This window comes from Gymnodraco acuticeps, unplaced genomic scaffold, assembly GCF_902827175.1.
Source record: "Gymnodraco acuticeps unplaced genomic scaffold, fGymAcu1.1, whole genome shotgun sequence".
NCBI classification, from domain to species: Eukaryota; Metazoa; Chordata; class Actinopteri; order Perciformes; family Bathydraconidae; genus Gymnodraco; species Gymnodraco acuticeps.
In genome coordinates this window covers 15,321-40,269 of record NW_022990844.1, presented here as the reverse complement: position 1 = coordinate 40,269, position 24,949 = coordinate 15,321, and the positions used below count along the sequence as shown (strand labels likewise).

The window sequence follows — 24,949 nt, the reverse complement described above, 5'->3', positions numbered from 1 at the left end:
AGCAGGACAAATGAAGGATTTCTCATTCTGTATTTGTTTACTTCTATACATTGAAATAAGCATACAATGACCCAGATGTAAATACAGTCTGAAACAAACCTTAACACAGATATTTGAGAATGTAATCAGGAATATTTCTACATTGCATATCACCAGAGGGAGAGGAGAGGGGAGGGGAGGGGAGGGGGGGGAGTGTGGGAGTGGAGTGTCCTGAGTGTGCAGACTGTAAACAGGTGGGAGCAAGCTGGGTTTCAGGGCGAGGCATCGCACAGAGGGACATTTCCACCGAGCAGCTCACAAGACAGGAAGTGGGGAAGAGGAGGGGGGGGGAAGAGGAGGAGGGGGGGGGGGGGGGGGGGGGGGGGTAGGTGGGCACAGAGATATTTTGAAGAAACAGAATAAAGAGTAATGCTTACTTTGGAAAGTCGCTTGTGAGACTAGCATGCAATCAGGAGAAGAACAGAGACACATCAGAAAGTAAAGAAGAACCAGTCGTCATCAGATGGAAAACAGTATCATGTGACAGCAGCAGTGTGTAGTGGAGACAACATAACGCTAAACAAACAACAACAACAAGTGGATTGAACAGCAGACGGATGAGGACAGAATGAGCGTCGCTGAACATTTGCTCGAATGCTTTGCAGGAAAAAGAGCCACGTGCTCCTTCCTCTAAATCCATCACTGAGGTCTGAAATACAACTCTTTTGTTTTTGGAGAATCATCATCTGTCAACGGATAACCAGAGCTTCAGGTCGGCTGATCAGCTGCTGCTGGTAGCGCCTAAGACCAGGCTCAAAACCCGAGGGCCCGGAGCCTTCTCAGCGGCGGGCCCCAGGCTCTGGAACACTCTGCCACTCCATGTGAGGTCGGCCCGGACCCTGGGGCTTTTAAATCCTCACTGAAGACTCACTTCTTCTCTGTGGCCTTCTAGTCAGAGCGGAGCACGACTCCTGACTTTTCCCTGTGTTTGATTTTTATATTTCTGTTGTAATTTATTGTCTTCTGTTTGCTATCGCAGTATTTTTATTTGAAGTGTTTTTATTGCACGTACAGCACTTTGGCTCGACCAAACATCGTTTTAAAATGTGCTATAAAACTTGATTTGATTTGATAACAGGTGCAATCCAGCTTCAACTCTTCCTTCAGGAGAAACGCTGCAGCTTCAGAAAGGATGCAGATATAAAAACCCAAAGGTTCCACATGAAGAAACATCTCCATCAACAACACATGCAGCGTTTAGAGAACATCCAGCAGCTTGAGGAGACATGGCAGCGTTTAGAGAACATCCAGCAGCTTGAGGAGACATGGCAGCGTTTAGAGAGCATCCAGCAGCTTGAGGAGACATGGCAGCGTTTAGAGAACATCCAGCAGCTTGAGGAGACATGGCAGCGTTTAGAGAGCATCCAGCAGCTTGAGGAGACCAGGGGACACTAAAGAGTGACGCACACAGCTGGGAGACCAGGGGACACTAAAGAGTGACGCACACAGCTGGGAGACCAGGGGACACTAAAGAGTGACGCACACAGCTGGGAGACCAGGGGACACTAAAGAGTGACACACACAGCTGGGAGACCAGGGGACACTAAAGAGTGACGCACACAGCTGGAGACCAGGGGACACTAAAGAGTGACGCACACAGATGGGAGACCAGGGGACACTAAAGAGTGACGCACACAGCTGGAGACCAGGGGACACTAAAGAGTGACGCACACAGAAGCTGAGCTTTTAGTAAACGCTGCCATGTCTCCTCAAGCTGCTGGATGTTCTCTAAACGCTGCATGTCTCCTCTCTAAACGCTGCCATGTCTCCTCAAGCTGCTGGATGTTCTCTAAACGCTGCCATGTCTCCTCAAGCTGCTGGATGTTCTCTAAACGCTGCCATGTCTCCTCAAGCTGCTGGATGTTCTCTAAACGCTGCCATGTCTCCTCAAGCTGCTGGATGTTCTCTAAACGCTGCCATGTCTCCTCAAGCTGCTGGATGTTCTCTAAACGCTGCCATGTCTCCTCAAGCTGCTGGATGCTCTCTAAACGCTGCCATGTCTCCTCAAGCTGCTGGATGCTCTCTAAACGCTGCCATGTCTCCTCAAGCTGCTGGATGTTCTCTAAACGCTGCCATGTCTCCTCAAGCTGCTGGATGTTCTCTAAACGCTGCCATGTCTCCTCAAGCTGCTGGATGTTCTCTAAACGCTGCCATGTCTCCTCAAGCTGCTGGATGCTCTCTAAACGCTGCCATGTCTCCTCAAGCTGCTGGATGTTCTCTAAACGCTGCCATGTCTCCTCAAGCTGCTGGATGCTCTCTAAACGCTGCAGGTGTTGTTGATGGAGACGTTTCTTCATGTGGAACCTTTGGGTTTCTATATCTGCATCCTTTCTGAAGCTGCAGAGCGTTTCCACCTGTCGGCTCTGTATGATTGGCTTAGCTGTATCATCACGGCCTCTATGAGTAAAGTTTGTTGTGGAAATGTGTTCACTAGCTGCAGGGAAACCAACAAACCTTTTGTCGGATGTTTTCTGTCAGTATTTTTGGACTTTTTTCTTATAAGGTGCAGAAACGAACCTTTTAACAACAAGCACGACAAAAGCTCAGCGAGATGTGGAAATGAAAAGCTGAAATGGAGAGGAAGGGGGGAGAGTGATCGCTGCGACTCACTGGTTACAAATCAGGGCTTTGAAGTCAATAACCAATCACAGAGAAGAAAAAAAAAAGTACCCAACTGTTCTTTGTCGGGTGTGAGTTTTGCTTAATGTGAAATGTTGTCCTGTAAATGATCTTGTTTCCCTGTAAGAGAGTCTGTCACTCAGAAGGAGTCGCCATGCTTGCATTAAGCATTAAAAGAAAAGATCTTAAAATACTTTATACATCGATAAAGTGTGCTTCTTTGCATATTTGCCTAACTCGTCATTTTCTCCAGACAGCAGCTGATTTGAAGTTGCATCGACAACAGAATACCACCTCTGACGTGTTAAGATATATATGCCGTTAATAATTGTGCAATATAAACCTGGCTGCTAAATCTTCAGAACTGCTACAGGAGGTGTATTTTGTAAATTGTGTAATTTTTGTATTTTCTTTATCTTTAATTTTTTTTTTAATGCATTGGCACTATCTGTTGGACGAATAAAGGTATTCTGATTCTGATGTATCAGAGGTGTAGAGGAAGTAGTGGAGTACAAATACTTTGTTACTGTACTTAAGTACATGTTTCTGGTATCAGTACTTTACTCAACTACGACTTTTTAGTTTGACTTCTTACATGTTGAACCCAAATACCTGTACTTTCTACTTCTTACATGTTGAACCCAAATACCTGTACTTTCTACTTCTTACATGTTGAACACAAATACCTGTACTTTCTACTTCTTACATGTTGAACACAAATACCTGTACTTTCTACTTCTTACATGTTGAACACAAATACCTGTACTTTCTACTTCTTACATGTTGAACTCAAATACCTGTACTTTCTACTTCTCACATGTTGAACTCAAATACCTGTACTTTCTACTTCTTACATGTTGAACACAAATACCTGTACTTTCTACTTCTTACATGTTGAACTCAAATACCTGTACTTTCTACTTCTTACATGTTGAACTCAAATACCTGTACTTTCTACTTCTTACATGTTGAACACAAATACCTGTACTTTCTACTTCTTACATGTTGAACTCAAATACCTGTACTTTCTACTTCTCACATGTTGAACTCAAATACCTGTACTTTCTACTTCTTACATGTTGAACACAAATACCTGTACTTTCTACTTCTTACATGTTGAACTCAAATACCTGTACTTTCTACTTCTCACATGTTGAACACAAATACCTGTACTTTCTACTTCTTACATGTTGAACTCAAATACCTGTACTTTCTACTTCTCACATGTTGAACACAAATACCTGTACTTTCTACTTCTTACATGTTGAACCCAAATACCTGTACTTTCTACTTCTTACATGTTGAACACAAATACCTGTACTTTCTACTTCTTACATGTTGAACACAAATACCTGTACTTTCTACTTCTTACATGTTGAACACAAATACCTGTACTTTCTACTTCTTACATGTTGAACTCAAATACCTGTACTTTCTACTTCTCACATGTTGAACTCAAATACCTGTACTTTCTACTTCTTACATGTTGAACACAAATACCTGTACTTTCTACTTCTTACATGTTGAACTCAAATACCTGTACTTTCTACTTCTCTCATTTTCCAAACAGCTGGTTCCTTTAGTCTGAATGTGTGTTTGGTGCGTGATCATTATTCTTTAGAGTCATTGCGTGCCTATTGATTTGAACACGATCCGTGTATCCATCATTTCCTGGTCTTCTCTAAAGAAGAGGGACCAATGGAAACGTTGTCATGTTGCCGTTGTTCAGCATGGAAACATTCATTAGCTAACAATGACATTATTGTTCTATTAATATAAAGGGAGGTCAGGTACTCTTTAAAGCAGCTGCTAGTTATGGGTACTTTCTACTGAAGTACATTTCAAAGCCTCTTTACTTTGACTTGAGGAAATAAGTTTAGTCAGTACTTCTACTTTCACCAGAGTATTTTTAAACACGAGTATCTCTACTTCTACTTGAGTAAAGTGTGTACTCCTCCTCTCTGGTGCTACGGAGCTTCACCTGGTCTCCTACCTTTGAGTTCTTCCCGCCGCTCCTCGCTGACTGCAGGGAGTACGTTCTCTGGACGGCCGTCTCAGGCGTGGAGGGGGATTTGTCGGAGGAGTGATCTGATCCTTTCTCCACCATGTTCTCTCCCTCCGGGCTGTGAGGGGTGGGCGAGCGCGAGCGTTTCCGCAGCACAGGCGAGCAGGCGGGGGTGCTCTTGTTTGAGTTACTGGCAGTGCTGAAAGACAAAGAGACAGAAAGGGGGGATGAGACATGTTAGATGTGGTCATAAAAACCCTGTAGATACTCCTTGAATACGTCAACATCAAGTGAGGTAGTGTTGTTAGTCCAGAGGGGGAGAAGTACTCAAATGTTTTAACTGTTGAACTGATGTTCCCTGTGTGTTAGGTGTTAGTGCATGTAAATGGTCAGCAGAGGCTCAAATCTGTTGATTGCCAGGTACACATACAAGGAATTTGCTTTGGTGTGTGGTGCTGCAAACATAAACAACATGATGAAATAAGTTGTAGGAGAGGATCAAAAATAGAACGAATATTAAAACTAAATATATTTAAAACTAAAAATGATTTAACATTATAAAAGACAAGTATTTACTCCAGATATAAATATACGAAACAAACTAAACAACTTAGTAGAATAAATAAATGGGTATATGTCAATGTTAACATCATGCAAGGTTGTGTTTTAGGGCCTATTGTGCCTTTTTGGTGTGTTCTCTCTCCTGTAGTGAGTTATATAGGTTTTAGTTCATGTAAATGGTCTGCAGAGGCTAAAGTCCCTGTGTTTCTGATGATGATTCTGAAATGGGCCTTTAGACAGAACCAGTACTTTTACTTTTTGTGAAATCTTTGACAGACAGATGGAAGGACTGTTGTCTTGAGACAGCTCCTTCTTTCCATCGTACGTTGCTATCAGGTAACCTTTGTGATCCTATATACACAATCTCCTTACACACACACACACACACACACACACACACACACACACACACACACACACACACACACACACACACACACACACACACACACACACACACACACACACACACACACACACACACACACACACACACACACACACACACACACACACACACACACACACAGAACAACAGGCTCAGTAAGTGATCTGAGCACGGTTACTGGACATGAAGTTATGCAAGCCCTTACGTCACCGCGGGCCAATGGCGTCTGTTTGTTACTGTCACAACACTAAAGAACAAGACAAAGAGGAACCAATAAAACACAGACACAGGGAAGTTCAATATCATATTGCTGTACAGCACTTTAAGAGACGGATTAGCCTTCAACAAAGCAGTCAATAGTGTAATGCCTCTATCAGAAGGCATTGCAAGTGGGCCGCCAAATCATTTGCAAAACATTATGATTTGTGTGGAAACATTTAATTATTAAGATTTGTTTGTATTTTAACCTCCTTTCCTTTCTCTTTCTCGACCCTCCTTAGCAACGGTCATTACAGTCCTTAGCAACGGTCATTACAGTCCTTAGCAACGGTTATTACAGTCCTTAGCAACGGTCATTACAGTCCTTAGCAACGGTCATTACAGTCCTTGACAGCGTTCTGTTCTACTGGATTGACAACGTGTCACATGTTCTGAATCAACCAATCAGAATCGAGTATTCAACTAAACCGTGCAATACAAATGTCTGTTTGTTACTGATGGCCAGCTCCTTTTTTCTAATTAAAATAAAAAGTACTCTGAGAACTTTATTTAGCCTCCGTATTGTTTATGTTTGAATGTTTCCCACGAAAAATGGTAGATTCTTAAGTTCGGCCTGAGTTGAAAAAGGTTGGTAACCGCTGCTCTACAGTCTAAGAGAATCCTACAGCTTATATACACCTCAAAGTGCACGTGTAGCTGACCTCTGACCTGACACAATATTGTGACGCATCTTCTGTCCCCCAAGACTTTAAATAATCCCAGGTTCAATTTCCCTTTTCTGCTGATACCTCACGGACCAATGGAGACAAATATTGGTCATAGAAATAGATCGGCCTCCTTTCAGAAACTAAACGAATACTCACTCGTATGGCTTGAAACTCGTGATTTAACAGATTCTACATCACCATGAATTAGTGATGTAGTGTTTCAGTGGTGGAACAGCCGCACAGAAAGCCCTCACATCTGCTTAGTGCTCGGATAGATGACGCTCGCCTGGTGTATCATATCAATTTATATGATTACCAAATGCTCTGCTGATCAGTGCTTTTCTCTGTCATGTGCATTGTGATCTCTGTCCACTGATTGGTCCCCACTGACCTGGTTAATCTCTGTTCAACCAGACGTCTACTGATGCAGGTGAAGACGACTGGACATTATGGATGAAGGAGGGGAGGACTTTTAAGAGTGAGTCCCCCAGCAGACGGGTTACACAGATCTCATAGATCTAACCAGGTGTGTTTGTAAAGAGGAGAAGTGGGTGCAGGAGAAAGCAGTAACAGATAGGAATTCATTACAGTATAGTTCATAAAGGTCAGAAATGCTTAGATCTAAAAGAAAATAATAAAAAATAAGGCTCTGTTTATACTTTTCATATATGAAGACGACTGCAGCACAGATGTGCAGAGCTGCAGATCCTTTGATGGCAGAAAGGATCATTCATATAGGGCATGCATGATAGTGTGTGTCTGGGTTACACACACCAGCCACACACACACATGCTACAACTTTAAAGCAAAGGACACGAAGTTCAAATTAAATCAATAGAAATAATGTTTTAGCTGTATGTTATTATTTTAAATAACAACAAGACAAATGACCTTTATTGGGACAAATACTAAAAACAAAAACTAGATTTAAAATTCTGTTTTGAGATTATTTTCAATATTATTGAATTCAACTTACATAACAACTTAAAAGCACATTTAGAACTCAAACTAAAAACAAAAAGTCTATGGATATATATATATATATATATAGCAAGGTTAACTCGATGTCTAAAGAAGCAGCGATATCTTGTCCTGTGGTTTGGAAACTCATCCCGAACCTGAGCAATGCAAGAAAGCCAGAGAGGATGAGATCAGAGTTCTGTCTCTGATGCTCTCCCTCCAGGCGGAGAGAGGCAGGACTCCCCGCTGAAGCGAATCCCCCGCATGTTGTTTTTAGCAGATGAGAGGAATTCACGGATCACCTCGCCTTTCCAGAAACACGACGGCAAACAAAGGCAACACGGATCCATCAGCAGCGTGAGAATGACTGAGCCTGATATCAGCAGAGAGCAGCTAACAAAAGCATCGTTCACTGAAGCTCTGCTAACAGCAGCTTCATGAAGCTCAACACTGAGGCGTGAAGAGAGACGCCATGCAGACACATCGTCTGCCCTGAGAGGATCAGGGTGTTACGTGAGAGATTATAAAGAGGTTTTTACCTGCAGGATAAAAGGCTTTTCAAACCTCTATTACATTTATCAGAAGCGACAGCAATAAACCATAAAGATAGAAACAAGAACAGCAAGAAACATGCAGATATATCAAGAGGTGTCGGGATGACCTGTTTTTGTAGGCCGACCCTGAAGGCAGCATCTCCCTGGTCCAATAGGATTTCTCCATGTGATTTTGGATTTCAGGTCACCACCGCTAAGCTAAAGGAGGCAAATGTTGGGCTATAAAGGAACTACAGCACGGTCACATGACTTCACGTCACCACCGCTAAGCTAAAGGAGGCTAATGTTGGGCTATAAAGGAACTACAGCACGGTCACATGACTTCACGTCACCACCGCTAAGCTAAAGGAGGCTAATGTTGGGCTATAAAGGAACTACAGCACGGTCACATGACTTCACGTCACCACCGCTAAGCTAAAGGTGGCTAATGTTGGGCTATAAAGGAACTACAGCACGGTCACATGACTTCACGTCTCCACCGCTAAGCTAAAGGAGGCTAATGTTGGGCTATAAAGGAACTACAGCACGGTCACATGACTTCACGTCACCACCGCTAAGCTAAAGGTGGCTAATGTTGGGCTATAAAGGAACTACAGCACGGTCACATGACTTCACGTCACCACCGCTAAGCTAAAGGTGGCTAATGTTGGGCTATAAAGGAACTACAGCACGGTCACATGACATCACGTCACCACCGCTAAGCTAAAGGTGGCTAATGTTGGGCTGTAAAGGAACTACAGCACGGTCACATGACTTCACGTCACCACCGCTAAGCTAAAGGTGGCTAATGTTGGGCTATAAAGGAACTACAGCACGGTCACATGACTTCACGTCACCACCGCTAAGCTAAAGGTGGCTAATGTTGGGCTATAAAGGAACTACAGCACGGTCACATGACTTCACGTCTCCACCGCTAAGCTAAAGGTGGCTAATGTTGGGCTGTAAAGGAACTACAGCACGGTCACATGACTTCACGTCACCACCGCTAAGCTAAAGGTGGCTAATGTTGGGCTATAAAGGAACTATAGCACGGTCACATGACTTCACGTCACCACCGCTAAGCTAAAGGTGGCTAATGTTGGGCTATAAAGGAACTACAGCACGGTCACATGACTTCACGTCTCCACCGCTAAGCTAAAGGAGGCTAATGTTGAGCCTGATGATGTTTAGTCGTCTCATTTAGAGACACCGCAGATTTTTTAATTCACTAGTGGGGTATTGACCAGTCACAACAGAGACCAATAAGAGCAGACTGGGCTCTGGTTTCAGACAGAGGGTGAAAAGAGGCGCTGCAGCACAGACAGTATGAGAAAAATAAAGAGCTTTTTGAACATTAAACATGGAGACACTACATACTGATATACACCTGAACATCAGCAGGAGAGGACTCTTTAAAGTAGAGACACTACATACTGATATACACCTGAACATCAGCAGGAGAGGACTCTTTAAAGTAGAGACACTACATACTGATATACACCTGAACATCAGCAGGAGAGGACTCTTTAAAGTAGATACACTACATACTGATATACACCTGAACATCAGCAGGAGAGGACTCTTTAAAGTAGAGACACTACATACTGATATACACCTGAACATCAGCAGGAGAGGACTCTTTAAAGTAGAGACACTACATACTGATATACACCTGAACATCAGCAGGAGAGGACTCTTTAAAGTAGAGACACTACATACTGATATACACCTGAACATCAGCAGGAGAGGACTCTTTAAAGTAGAGACACTACATACTGATATACACCTGAACATCAGCAGGAGAGGACTCTTTAAAGTAGAGACACTACATGCTGATATACACCTGAAGATCAGCAGGAAGCACTCTTTAAAGTAGAGACACTACATACTGATATACACCTGGACATCAGCAGGAGAGGACTCTTTAAAGTAGAGACACTACATACTGATATACACCTGAACATCAGCAGGAGAGGACTCTTTAAAGTAGAGACACTACATTCTGATATACACCTGGACATCAGCAGGAGAGGACTCTTTAAAGTAGAGACACTAGATACTGATATACATCTGAACATCAGCAGGAGAGGACTCTTTAAAGTAGAGACACTACACACTGATATACACCTGAACATCAGCAGGAGAGGACTCTTTAAAGTAGAGACCCTACATACTGATATACACCTGAACATCAGCAGGAGAGGACTCTTTAAAGTAAAGACGCTACATACTGATATACACCTGAACATCAGCAGGAGAGGACTCTTTAAAGTGGAGACACTACATACTGATATACACCTGAACATCAGCAGGAGAGGACTCTTTAAAGTAGAGACACTACATGCTGATATACACCTGAACATCAGCAGGAGAGAACTCTTTAAAGTAGAGACACTACATACTGATATACACCTGAACATCAGCAGGAGAGGACTCTTTAAAGTAGAGACACTACATGCTGATATACACCTGAACATCAGCAGGAGAGAACTCTTTAAAGTAGAGACACTACATACTGATATACACCTGAACATCAGCAGGAGAGGACTCTTTAAAGTAGAGACACTACATGCTGATATACACATGAACATCAGCAGGAGAGGACTCTTTAAAGTAGAGACACTACATACTGATATACACCTGAACATCAGCAGGAGAGGACTCTTTAAAGTAGAGACACTACATATTGATATACACCTGAACATCAGCAGGAGAGGACTCTTTAAAGTAGAGACACTACATACTGATATACACCTGAACATCAGCAGGAGAGGACTCTTTAAAGTAGAGACACTACCTACTGATATACACCTGAACATCAGCAGGAGAGGACTCTTTAAAGTAGAGACACTACATACTGATATACACCTGAACATCAGCAGGAGAGAACTCTTTAAAGTAGAGACTACATACTGATATACACCTGAACATCAGCAGGAGAGGACTCTTTAAAGTAGAAACACTACATACTGATATACACCTGAACATCAGCAGGAGAGGACTCTTTAAAGTAGAGACACTACACACTGATATACACCTGAACATCAGCAGGAGAGGACTCTTTAAAATAAAGACACTACATGCTGATATACACCTGAAGATCAGCAGGAGAGGACTCTTTAAAGTAGAGACACTACATACTGATATACACCTGGACATCAGCAGGAGAGGACTCTTTAAAGTAGAGACACTACATACTGATATACACTTGAACATCAGCAGGAGAGGACTCTTTAAAGTAGAAACACTACATACTGATATACACCTGAACATCATCAGGAGAGGACTCTTTAAAGTAGAGACACTACATATTGATATACACCTGAACATCAGCAGGAGAGGACTCTTTAAAGTAGAGACAGTACATACTGATATACACCTGAACATCAGCAGGAGAGGACTCTTTAAAGTAGAGACACTACATACTGATATACACCTGAACATCAGCAGGAGAGGACTCTTTAAAGTAGAGACACTACACACTGATATACACCTGAACATCAGCAGGAGAGGACTCTTTAAAATAAAGACACTACATGCTGATATACACCTGAAGATCAGCAGGAGAGGACTCTTTAAAGTAGAGACACTACATACTGATATACACCTGGACATCAGCAGGAGAGGACTCTTTAAAGTAGAGACACTACATACTGATATACACCTGAACATCAGCAGGAGAGGACTCTTTAAAGTAGAGACACTACATACTGATATACACCTGAACATCATCAGGAGAGGACTCTTTAAAGTAGAGACACTACATATTGATATACACCTGAACATCAGCAGGAGAGGACTCTTTAAAGTAGAGACACTACATACTGATATACACCTGAACATCATCAGGAGAGGACTCTTTAAAGTAGAGACACTACATATTGATATACACCTGAACATCAGCAGGAGAGGACTCTTTAAAGTAGAGACACTACATACTGATATACACCTGAACATCAGCAGGAGAGGAACTCTTTAAAGTAGAGACACTACATACTGATATACACCTGAACATCAGCAGGAGAGGACTCTTTAAAGTAGAGACACTACATGCTGATATACACCTGAAGATCAGCAGGAAGCACTCTTTAAAGTAGAGACACTACATACTGATATACACCTGGACATCAGCAGGAGAGGACTCTTTAAAGTAGAGACACTACATACTGATATACACCTGAACATCAGCAGGAGAGGACTCTTTAAAGTAGAGACACTACATTCTGATATACACCTGGACATCAGCAGGAGAGGACTCTTTAAAGTAGAGACACTAGATACTGATATACATCTGAACATCAGCAGGAGAGGACTCTTTAAAGTAGAGACACTACACACTGATATACACCTGAACATCAGCAGGAGAGGACTCTTTAAAGTAGAGACCCTACATACTGATATACACCTGAACATCAGCAGGAGAGGACTCTTTAAAGTAAAGACGCTACATACTGATATACACCTGAACATCAGCAGGAGAGGACTCTTTAAAGTAGAGACACTACATATTGATATACACCTGAACATCAGCAGGAGAGGACTCTTTAAAGTAGAGACACTACATACTGATATACACCTGAACATCAGCAGGAGAGGACTCTTTAAAGTAGAGACACTACATACTGATATACACCTGAACATCAGCAGGAGAGGACTCTTTAAAGTAGAGACACTACACACTGATATACACCTGAACATCAGCAGGAGAGGACTCTTTAAAATAAAGACACTACATGCTGATATACACCTGAAGATCAGCAGGAGAGGACTCTTTAAAGTAGAGACACTACATACTGATATACACCTGGACATCAGCAGGAGAGGACTCTTTAAAGTAGAGACACTACATACTGATATACACCTGACATCAGCAGGAGAGGACTCTTTAAAGTAGAGACACTACATACTGATATACACCTGAACATCATCAGGAGAGGACTCTTTAAAGTAGAGACACTACATATTGATATACACCTGAACATCAGCAGGAGAGGACTCTTTAAAGTAGAGACACTACATACTGATATACACCTGAACATCAGCAGGAGAGGACTCTTTAAAGTAGAGACACTACATATTGATATACACCTGAAACATCAGCAGGAGAGGACTCTTTAAAGTAGAGACACTACATACTGATATACACCTGAACATCAGCAGGAGAGGACTCTTTAAAGTAGAGACACTACATACTGATATACACCTGAACATCAGCAGGAGAGGACTCTTTAAAGTAGAGACACTACATGCTGATATACACCTGAAGATCAGCAGGAAGCACTCTTTAAAGTAGAGACACTACATACTGATATACACCTGGACATCAGCAGGAGAGGACTCTTTAAAGTAGAGACACTACATACTAATATACACCTGAACATCAGCAGGAGAGGACTCTTTAAAGTAGAGACACTACATTCTGATATACACCTGGACATCAGCAGGAGAGGACTCTTTAAAGTAGAGACACTAGATACTGATATACATCTGAACATCAGCAGGAGAGGACTCTTTAAAGTAGAGACACTACACACTGATATACACCTGAACATCAGCAGGAGAGGACTCTTTAAAGTAGAGACCCTACATACTGATATACACCTGAACATCAGCAGGAGAGGACTCTTTAAAGTAAAGACGCTACATACTGATATACACCTGAACATCAGCAGGAGAGGACTCTTTAAAGTGGAGACACTACATACTGATATACACCTGAACATCAGCAGGAGAGGACTCTTTAAAGTAGAGACACTACATGCTGATATACACCTGAACATCAGCAGGAGAGAAACTCTTTAAAGTAGAGACACTACATACTGATATACACCTGAACATCAGCAGGAGAGGACTCTTTAAAGTAGAGACACTACATGCTGATATACACCTGAACATCAGCAGGAGAGAACTCTTTAAAGTAGAGACACTACATACTGATATACACCTGAACATCAGCAGGAGAGGACTCTTTAAAGTAGAGACACTACATGCTGATATACACATGAACATCAGCAGGAGAGGACTCTTTAAAGTAGAGACACTACATACTGATATACACCTGAACATCAGCAGGAGAGGACTCTTTAAAGTAGAGACACTACATATTGATATACACCTGAACATCAGCAGGAGAGGACTCTTTAAAGTAGAGACACTACATACTGATATACACCTGAACATCAGCAGGAGAGGACTCTTTAAAGTAGAGACACTACCTACTGATATACACCTGAACATCAGCAGGAGAGGACTCTTTAAAGTATAGACACTACATACTGATATACACCTGAACATCAGCAGGAGAGAACTCTTTAAAGTAGAGACTACATACTGATATACACCTGAACATCAGCAGGAGAGGACTCTTTAAAGTAGAGACACTGCATACTGATATACACCTGAACATCAGCAGGAGAGGACTCTTTAAAGTAGAAACACTACATACTGATATACACCTGAACATCAGCAGGAGAGGACTCTTTAAAGTAGAGACACTACACACTGATATACACCTGAACATCAGCAGGAGAGGACTCTTTAAAATAAAGACACTACATGCTGATATACACCTGAAGATCAGCAGGAGAGGACTCTTTAAAGTAGAGACACTACATACTGATATACACCTGGACATCAGCAGGAGAGGACTCTTTAAAGTAGAGACACTACATACTGATATACACTTGAACATCAGCAGGAGAGGACTCTTTAAAGTAGAGACACTACATACTGATATACACCTGAACATCATCAGGAGAGGACTCTTTAAAGTAGAGACACTACATATTGATATACACCTGAACATCAGCAGGAGAGGACTCTTTAAAGTAGAGACACTACATACTGATATACACCTGAACATCAGCAGGAGAGGACTCTTTAAAGTAGAGACACTACATACTGATATACACCTGAACATCAGCAGGAGAGGACTCTTTAAAGTAGAGACACTACACACTGATATACACCTGAACATCAGCAGGAGAGGACTCTTTAAAATAAAGACACTACATGCTGATATACACCTGAAGATCAGCAGGAGAGGACTCTTTAAAGTAGAGACACTACATACTGATATACACCTGGACATCAGCAGGAGAGGACTCTTTAAAGTAGAGACACTACATACTGATATACACCTGAACATCAGCAGGAGAGGACTCTTTAAAGTAGAGACACTACATACTGATATACACCTGAACATCATCAGGAGAGGACTCTTTAAAGTAGAGACACTACATATTGATATACACCTGAACATCAGCAGGAGAGGACTCTTTAAAGTAGAGACACTACATACTGATATACACCTGAACATCATCAGGAGAGGACTCTTTAAAGTAGAGACACTACATATTGATATACACCTGAACATCAGCAGGAGAGGACTCTTTAAAGTAGAGACCCTACATACTGATATACACCTGAACATCAGCAGGAGAGGACTCTTTAAAGTAGAGACACTACATGCTGATATACACCTGAACATCAGCAGGAGAGAACTCTTTAAAGTAGAGACACTACATACTGATATACACCTGAACATCAGCAGGAGAGGACTCTTTAAAGTAGAGACAATACATGCTGATATACACCTGAACATCAGCAGGAGAGGACTCTTTAAAGTAGAGACACTACATACTGATATACACCTGAACATCAGCAGGAGAGGACTCTTTAAAGTAGAGACACTACATACTGATATACACCTGAACATCAGCAGGAGAGGACTCTTTAAAGTAGAGACACTACATATTGATATACACCTGAACATCAGCAGGAGAGGACTCTTTAAAGTAGAGACACTACATACTGATATACACCTGAACATCAGCAGGAGAGGACTCTTTAAAGTAGAGACACTACATACTGATATACACCTGAACATCAGCAGGAGAGGACTCTTTAAAGTAGAGACTACATACTGATATACACCTGAACATCAGCAGGAGAGGACTCTTTAAAGTAGAGACACTGCATACTGATATACACCTGAACATCAGCAGGAGAGGACTCTTTAAAGTAGAGACACTACACACTGATATACACCTGAACATCAGCAGGAGAGGACTCTTTAAAATAAAGACACTACATGCTGATATACACCTGAACATCAGCAGGAGAGGACTCTTTAAAGTAGAGATAATACATACTGATATACACCTGGACATCAGCAGGAGAGGACTCTTTAAAGTAGAGACACTACATACTGATATACACCTGGACATCAGCAGGAGAGGACTCTTTAAAGTAGAGACACTACATACTGATATACACCTGAACATCAGCAGGAGAGGACTCTTTATAGTAGAGACACTACATACTGATATACACCTGAACATCATCAGGAGAGGACTCTTTAAAGTAGAGACACTACATACTGATATACACCTGAACATCAGCAGGAGAGGACTCTTTAAATTAGAGACACTACATACTGATATACACCTGAACATCAGCAGGAGAGGACTCTTTAAAGTAGAGACACTACATACTGATATACACCTGAACATCAGCAGGAGAGGACTCTTTAAAGTAGAGACACTACACACTGATATACACCTGAACATCAGCAGGAGAGGACTCTTTAAAATAAAGACACTACATGCTGATATACACCTGAAGATCAGCAGGAGAGGACTCTTTAAAGTAGAGACACTACATACTGATATACACCTGGACATCAGCAGGAGAGGACTCTTTAAAGTAGAGACACTACATACTGATATACACCTGAACATCAGCAGGAGAGGACTCTTTAAAGTAGAGACACTACATACTGATATACACCTGAACATCAGCAGGAGAGGACTCTTTAAAGTAGAGACACTACATACTGATATACACCTGAACATCATCAGGAGAGGACTCTTTAAAGTAGAGACACTACATATTGATATACACCTGAACATCAGCAGGAGAGGACTCTTTAAAGTAGAGACACTACATACTGATATACACCTGAACATCATCAGGAGAGGACTCTTTAAAGTAGAGACACTACATATTGATATACACCTGAACATCAGCAGGAGAGGACTCTTTAAAGTAGAGACACTACATACTGATATACACCTGAACATCAGCAGGAGAGGACTCTTTAAAGTAGAGACACTACATACTGATATACACCTGAACATCAGCAGGAGAGGACTCTTTAAAGTAGAGACACTACATACTGATATACACCTGAGTAGGGCCTCTTTAACAACAGACCTTATTTCAGGCTAACAACAAAACACATCCCAAAATAGTCGACGCTGAGACGAGGGTACAGGAAGTGGTACAATTCTGACTCATTTCAGGGTTTTGGGACTCGTTCCTTTAACTCATCAAATAAGCCAAACCATTGTGCTGGTGCATTCACGTCAAATTAGCTCAAATCTCTAAGTGCTATTTTCTTTGTGTGTTGAATTGAATGTTCAAGCAAACATATGACTAATTATGTTTGATGCCACACAGCAAATAAACCTGACTTTGTTTGCAACGATATAAATACACTATTGTCCTGCCTCTAAAAGGCTTAATGGAATCAAACACATAGCTTCTTGAGTGCTTCACCTTTAAAAACCTGTTTACATCACATGAGCTGCTGAGTGGCGTTGAATAAGTGATCCGAGCTCTGCATTAACCTCCTCTGCAGAGAGAGCGCTGACTAACAATTTAACAATTAAACGACTTAGAGCACCGCCCACGCTCCAAAAGACTGAATGTCCCTATAGCAACAGAGAGGGGTTTAAATATTCAGACGGTGTTACTAAATATACTTCCCCTGCTCGGCTGTTAGAGACGCCGTCTGAGCGGGAAATACAGCAGGGGGACCCACAATGCATCACAACCAATCAGAGAGGTTGTGTATATTTAAAAACCAAAGTAAGGGCTTGGTGAGTTCAGCCGTGCTTTCTACTTTTTATACCGACACACCAAATCTATATATTAGATTAAATTCAACTTTATTGTCATAGCACAGAAGTATTAAGACAACGGAATGTAGTTTACATCCAACCAGAAGTGCAAAACAGTAGTAAAGTGCAAAGCGATCTTAAGCAGTGGCCACACACTTTACACGACTTTGTTCTAGCCAACGCAGCCATAATCACAACAGTAAACTGGATAAGAGTTACATGCAGACGAAATGTCCCAACATTGATCAATGAAGTAATCTATTATGAAACTTGCGTCATTGTGCACAGGGCCGGCCCTGACCAATTTGTTGCCCCCCCCCCCCCCCAAATGCAGACACTCACTATGACTCGTGCACGCATGCACGCACGGTTGTGGCATGACCACCAAAACAAAAAGATATGGACACAAGATGTGTGCAAATGTATTTAGTATCCTATCCATTTGAACATGATTTAAGTGGCGGGTGAACCTACCCTCCTCTTGGGGGGTCCGGGGGCATGCTAAAAGTTAAAAGCATCAATCTGGTGCACTTTGAGAGCAACATGAGGAGATCTATGGAAACATCTCTCACCACCACCATCACCATCACTCTTTTTATTTATGGATATTTTACAAATCACTCCCCTTCTAAACTGTATTCTTGTTTATTAATAACAACTTTTTTTTACTGTCATATAGTATTTTATACTATAAGAGAATAGATGAAAATATATTCTCTTGTTTTTTTATAACTATAATGATCATATAAAGGTGTGCCTTTACCTCACTGAGCTGAGGTTATCAGAGCCTCTCAGTCTCTCAGGAGAGAGCTCTCTAAAGAGCTCCCGTGTTATTCTCCAAAGTGAATGTTAACTTGAATAATGAACTTCATTTGAATGTAATAATTAAGTTGGTTGTTGTTTGTGGAAGCTCCAGATAATGAGCATTAACTGAGTTTTAAACATCACTTTAAATGGAAGATTTAAAGTGATGTTTAAATCTTCCATTTAGGCCCCGCCCACTCGATCGGATCGGCGGTCGGTATCGGCCGATACTGATTCCGGCGATCGGCCCCAAAATTGGCGATCGGTGCATCCCTAGTTTGCATCGAAATATACTGACAGTGAGTTGTTTCAGCTAAATGTACAAGCTTCAAAGTAAAAGTACTAGTTACGCAGTTGTTGTTTTTCACAGTATTATATTATAATGGGTATAATATTATTCTGTTTTTATACATGGAGAGCATTTCAGTATTGCAGTTTATCAATGTGGACCAAATTTAGATACTTGAAATATTGTGTATTAGTGTTTTAGTACTGCATGTTCAGCATATCATGGTTTTTTACATGTTCAAAGTATCTGTGAGTGTTACATTGAATGTAGTGGAGTAAATATATGATAATCCAACCCTCCAGACCCTGCAGACGACTGACTTCAGAGTGTTCACGTCTCTCAAAGTAGGTCAAGTTCTTACATATAGGGCGTAAACAAAAACAAACAACAGAGAAACAAGCATGCTACTTGAGCCGCCGTGTTGCAGCCTTTCCTTTAAATAAGCTCTAAAGCTGTAAATCCCGCCGGCTCAAGCTGTCCGCTCGTTCAGAAGCACAACGGGAAACTGTTCCGGTTCTTTCCGAGGCCGCGCTTTGTTGTCTCTCTTCTGCTGACCCTGGAACAAACCCAAGCTGGCAGCGGCCCTTCAGCTCCGATCGCTCTGAAAAGCCGAGCAATGGTGGAGAGTAACCACTTACTGTACTTCAGTACACATTTGAGGTACTTCTACTGTGTATTTTCTTTTATACTACTTTTTACTTGTGTTAAGAAGCCAAACTTTTACAGATTGAATTACTTTATAAATTCAGATTATTATAAATGTTTTTTTATTTTTTTAGACCATCCAAAATAATATGTAGGTGACAATGGTTGGGTTGACAGAACATTAATAAAGTGGTGCAGGAATGAGTCTTAAAATCAGAATTAAATCAGCATTTAACCACTTCCTGTTCGCTCATCATATACATTCCGATTTTTACAATCTGTTGTTATTTTTCATAATTATTTTGTATTTTTTTAAACCATCCAACATTATATTTCAGTGATGCGTTTTGCCCCCGCGGGGTTGGGTTAACAGAACATTAATAAAGTGGTGCAGGAATGAGTCCTCAAACCCCAGAATGAGTCAGCATTGATGCAAATCAGTACCATTCTCAATGCAGTACTTTTTATTTGAAATTCAGTATTTGTACATTGAGTTATTAACTCAAGTAAAGAATCTGAATACTTTTTCCACATCAACTCATGTGAAACCAACACCTGCGACATGAGGTGTGACACTGCAGAAGTTAATGCTCCCAATCATTCACACCACCATGTGATTTTTGTGACCACGATATCCATTTGTTTGTGTCCTTTGCTTGTGGCTCACTCGGGGCTGACCGACGAATAGACGCTTTAGTTTGAGAGGAAAAATATAAATGTCCAGATGCGATTGAAAAGTAAGATAGTTTATTCCAAAAAAGGCAAAAATAAATAAACGTTTTTAAACAAACTATTTGTCCTACAAACTGATACTTCAATGTTAGAGGCAGAAGAACCAAGCGGTGACGCTCCCAACCAGCGAGGTCTAACTGTTTGCTTCAGTCAGCCGCACCAGTCGGCTGCAGCACCTCGACCTGCAGAGGAACGCACTCAAATTATAAATAAATAATATACACCACAGAATCTCAGGTTATACTCTAAAAAGATAAGATACTATAATCTAAGGAAATGGCTCCACTCACTGTGACGTGGGAAATGGTCACATTTAACTTAATCGGCACATACGCATATTATCTAGTAGCTGCAAATAAAACCCAACAGTGCTGTGCTCCAAAGCTTAAACGCCATCTCACGAAACGTCTCTTCAAAACAAGCTACAGGTTATGAGAGGAACCTCAAGAGAGATCTCTCCCAGACAAATTGAGAGACTTGTCGTTCAATTATAATTATATATATATACACGCTGTTTGAGGATACAATAGGCCTTCTTTGGTTGTTGGTGTAAAACATGTACCGTGGCCGTGGCCGTCACTTTGTTAGGAAAGTGGCGGGGAAACTTTTTTCAGATTTAAAAATACGCTGCATTTATCGCCCGCCCAAAACATACAGCAGCTACCAAACTAGTGCAGCAACTATGCCACGATGCTGCAAAGCTACTCTCCACTCAATTATTATTATATTAAACGTGTCGCAGGTCAAAACTGCCCCACGTGGGTCACCAGAAACACGCCCACAGTGTGAGTGTCCTCCAGATTCAACATGTTGTGCGAATAACCCTTTCTCAAAGTGAACCGTTCTCTGAGCTTCAGAACATCTTCAACAAATGATCCGAATGCAAAGCGGTGGAGGAGACAACACTGCACGGGATATGCTCCCAAGGGTCCTCAGTATAATGAACATAGTAATAATAGATCAAGGTCAGCTTTACATGTTGAGCAAACAAGAGGGGCCAATAATAGAGTTTCAAAAGTCAAACAAAAATAAGTATAAATGACGCCTACAGTGCGTGGCTCAATAAAGGGTGAGAAACACTGATTCAACCCATTCTGCCCCACGCACCCTCTCTCTCCGACACACCCCCCCCCAAAACACTGACACACACACACCCCCCCCAAACACTGACACACACACACCCCCCCCCAAAACACTGACACACACACACACACACACACAAGGGACGACATGTCCTTAGTATAAATGACACCTATGAACGTGGCTACAAAAAGGTTTAAAAAAACACTGATTCAACCCATTCTGCCCCACCCCACCCTCTCTCTCTCTCTCTGACACACACACACACACACACACACACACACACACACACGTTCCCGTACCCCTGCTGGAAGACACAGTCGCCCAGCACCTCTCCGTAGAAGCCCTCTTCACTGCTCTCACACTCGAACATCGCCATGTCCTCGTGTGCCGCCCCCATCAACGAGCTGTTCACCCAGCGGATCGTCCCAAACCCCGAGCTCTCTCTCTCTCTGGAAACCAAGACGAATACAGAGAGAGGGACGCGACGCAGGAGATTCTCTCCAGCAGGCTTAGGGCCGCTGATCTTTCTCTGATCTGCTAATAACCAGCTTACTCTCAATGAGCACCGGCTGCCAAAGAGCCACAGGTGCTCAAGAGGAGCTCCTTTTTAATGTCAATGTTAGTTTCCTTGCATCTTGTCTTAACCGAGTCGACATGAAGTATGAATGCTTGTTGTCTGTTGTCTTCTCCTGAATGTTGTACGTCTCTTGTACCTGTATAACGACAATAAATGATTCTATTAAATACATGTAAATATATCTAATATACTGAGATATACCTAAATATGTATATATGTTCATTTTTTAAATGCATTTCTTATTTTAAAGTTACTTAACTGGATATAATTGTATCTATCTCTATCTCTGTGTTGTCCTGTTTTTCATTCTCACCCTGTTGTTGCTTAAACTGACTTTCCCCACGGGGATTAATCAAAGTCCATCTGATCTACAATATGCAGTTGGTGTTGCAAACTGTGATGCATTTCCAAAACAAAAGTCCCACACACAGATCTGACATTAAAGTAATATCGCACACTGTCCTTCTAGACACGGTGACAGTCACTACGCAGCATCACAGAGCAGCCAGGTGATGAAGGGCGGGCTGTGGCACTAACCTGGTCGTAGCCATGTGGAGACAAACGGCTTCATTCAGGATGAGGAGGCGGAGAGGAGAGAGGGATGAACGAGCATGCCTGGAGGAAGAGGAGGAGGAGGAGGAGGAAGCAGCGATGAAAACGTATCCCCAGAAAACGGTCTCTTCCTAGCGCTCACCCCCTGTTTAACTGATAAGCTCTCGCTCTCTCTCGCAACCTGCATGTTTCCATTCCCCCTTTCTTTTCCACCCATATCCGAGCGTCTCTTTCGATCGCTGCTCTCAGAGCTTCACGGCTCACAGGACGAGACGGAGGGAGAGGGAGGGAGGGAGCAACTGAGGAGAGAGATGGCTTTCACTTTGCATTCCCCCTCTACTCTGTGCTCCGAGCCTCTACTCGGTGCTCCGAGCCTCTACTCTGTGCTCCGAGCCTCTACTCTGTTCTCCGAGCCTCTACTCTGTGCTCCGAGCCTCTACTCTGTGCTCCGAGCCTCTACTCTGCGCTCCGAGCCTCTACTCTGCGCTCCGAGCCTCTACTCGGCGCTCCGAGCCTCTACTCGGCGCTCCGAGCCTCTACTCGGCGCTCCGAGCCTCTACTCTGCGCTCCGAGCCTCTACTCTGCGCTCCGAGCCTCTACTCTGTGCTCCGAGCCTCTACTCTGCGCTCCGAGCCTCTACTCGGTGCACTGAGCCTCTACTCTGTGCTCTGAGCCTCTACTCTGCGCTCCGAGCCTCTACTCTGTGCTCCGAGCCTCTACTCTGCGCTCCGAGCCTCTACTCGGTGCACTGAGCCTCTACTCTGTGCTCCGAGCCTCTACTCTGCGCTCCGAGCCTCTACTCTGTGCTCTGAGCCTCTACTCTGCGCTCCGAGCCTCTACTCTGTGCTCCGAGCCTCTACTCGGTGCACTGAGCCTCTACTCTGTGCTCTGAGCCTCTACTCTGTGCTCCGAGCCTCTACTCGGTGCACTGAGCCTCTACTCGGTGCACTGAGCCTCTACTCTGTGCTCTGAGCCTCTACTCTGTGCTCTGAGCCTCTACTCTGCGCTCCGAGCCTCTACTCGGTGCACTGAGCCTCTACTCTGTGCTCTGAGCCTCTACTCGGTGCACTGAGCCTCTACTCTGTGCTCCGAGCCTCTACTCTGTGCACTGAGCCTCTACTCGGTGCACTGAGCCTCTACTCGGTGCACTGAGCCTCTACTCTGTGCTCTGAGCCTCTACTCTGTGCTCTGAGCCTCTACTCGGTGCTCCGAGCCTCTACTCTGTGCTCTGAGCCTCTACTCTGTGCTCTGAGCCTCTACTCGGTGCTCTGAGCCTCTACTCTGTGCTCCGAGCCTCTACTCTGTGCTCTGAGCCTCTACTCTGTGCTCCGAGCCTCTACTCTGTGCTCTGAGCCTCTACTCGGTGCACTGAGCCTCTACTCTGTGCTCAGAGCCTCTACTCGGAGCACCGAGCCTCTACTCGGTGCTCCGAGCCTGCTGCTGCTGCTGCCCTCAATTATTCACGTGTTTCATGAATGGAGGGGCTGACATCACTCGCATTCAGGTTACTTTGCATTCGGAGCTCCCTCTGAATGACACAACAAGCCGGAGCAGGGAACACATCTCACATTTCACATACATCAATTAGACACAACTAAAAGTGCAGTGAAGGTAAAAAAGGACAATCCTCTTAGGTTTGTAACATAAATACAAGTAGGATATCTTTAATGATAGCCGACAGAGTCCTGGTCTACAGCTTTGTTAGTGTTACTGCTATCACTTCGCACCATTAGCTTTATCAACCTTTACTTCCAAAGAAACCGTTTTTAAACGTTTGAATGAACTTTTATGAAGTTATAATACCTTTTGGGGAAGAAATCAACTGTTTAGATCACAAACTGATAAGTTCATCCAAATAAGGCATATTTAGAAATGTTCAGTGATGCTTGCAGCGGTGAGGAGCTGCTGCCGGATGCAGGGATGCAGGGATGCAAACACACGTATGGTGAAAAAAGAGAGAACTATTCGAAGCAGAAAAAAAACAGCGTTGACAAAGGCCTGTGCGATAATGCTTCAATTGCTGTTCGTTATAATATACTCAGATCAATAGGAGACAGAGATGTTGAGGGGTTTTATTATTATTTACAGGTAGATATTAAACACTATTAACTTTAAGGGCTTCAGTTTTGACAGATCTGAAGTATACTTGTGGTGGTAGCCGGGGGGGAATAAGCACGCCCGTGAACTGTTAGTTCTGTTAGTTCGCCGGAGCCTCGCAGCGGGGTTACTGCGGAGCGCAGAATTGCACCGCATTTGCGTTTGACTGATGTGTCTCCCTTTCTGTTGGTCGCTTGTTAGCAGACCCTTCACGCGATAGTAGAGCAAACAGGT

The 24,949-nt window shown here is 42.8% G+C and overlaps 1 protein-coding gene across 1 annotated transcript; it reads right to left on the bottom strand.

The window, feature by feature from the left end:
* Positions 1–416: 416 nt before the first annotated feature.
* On the bottom strand, positions 417–23,156 carry LOC117557333 (protein Aster-B-like; the record flags this gene model as incomplete). Its single annotated transcript, XM_034233129.1, has 3 exons — positions 22,604–23,156; positions 4,652–4,862; positions 417–437 (listed from the first exon to the last, which is right to left on the bottom strand). Coding segments are annotated over exons 1-3 (246 nt in total), but the record flags the coding sequence as incomplete, so codon positions are not given.
* Between the last annotated feature and the right edge of the window lie 1,793 nt (positions 23,157–24,949).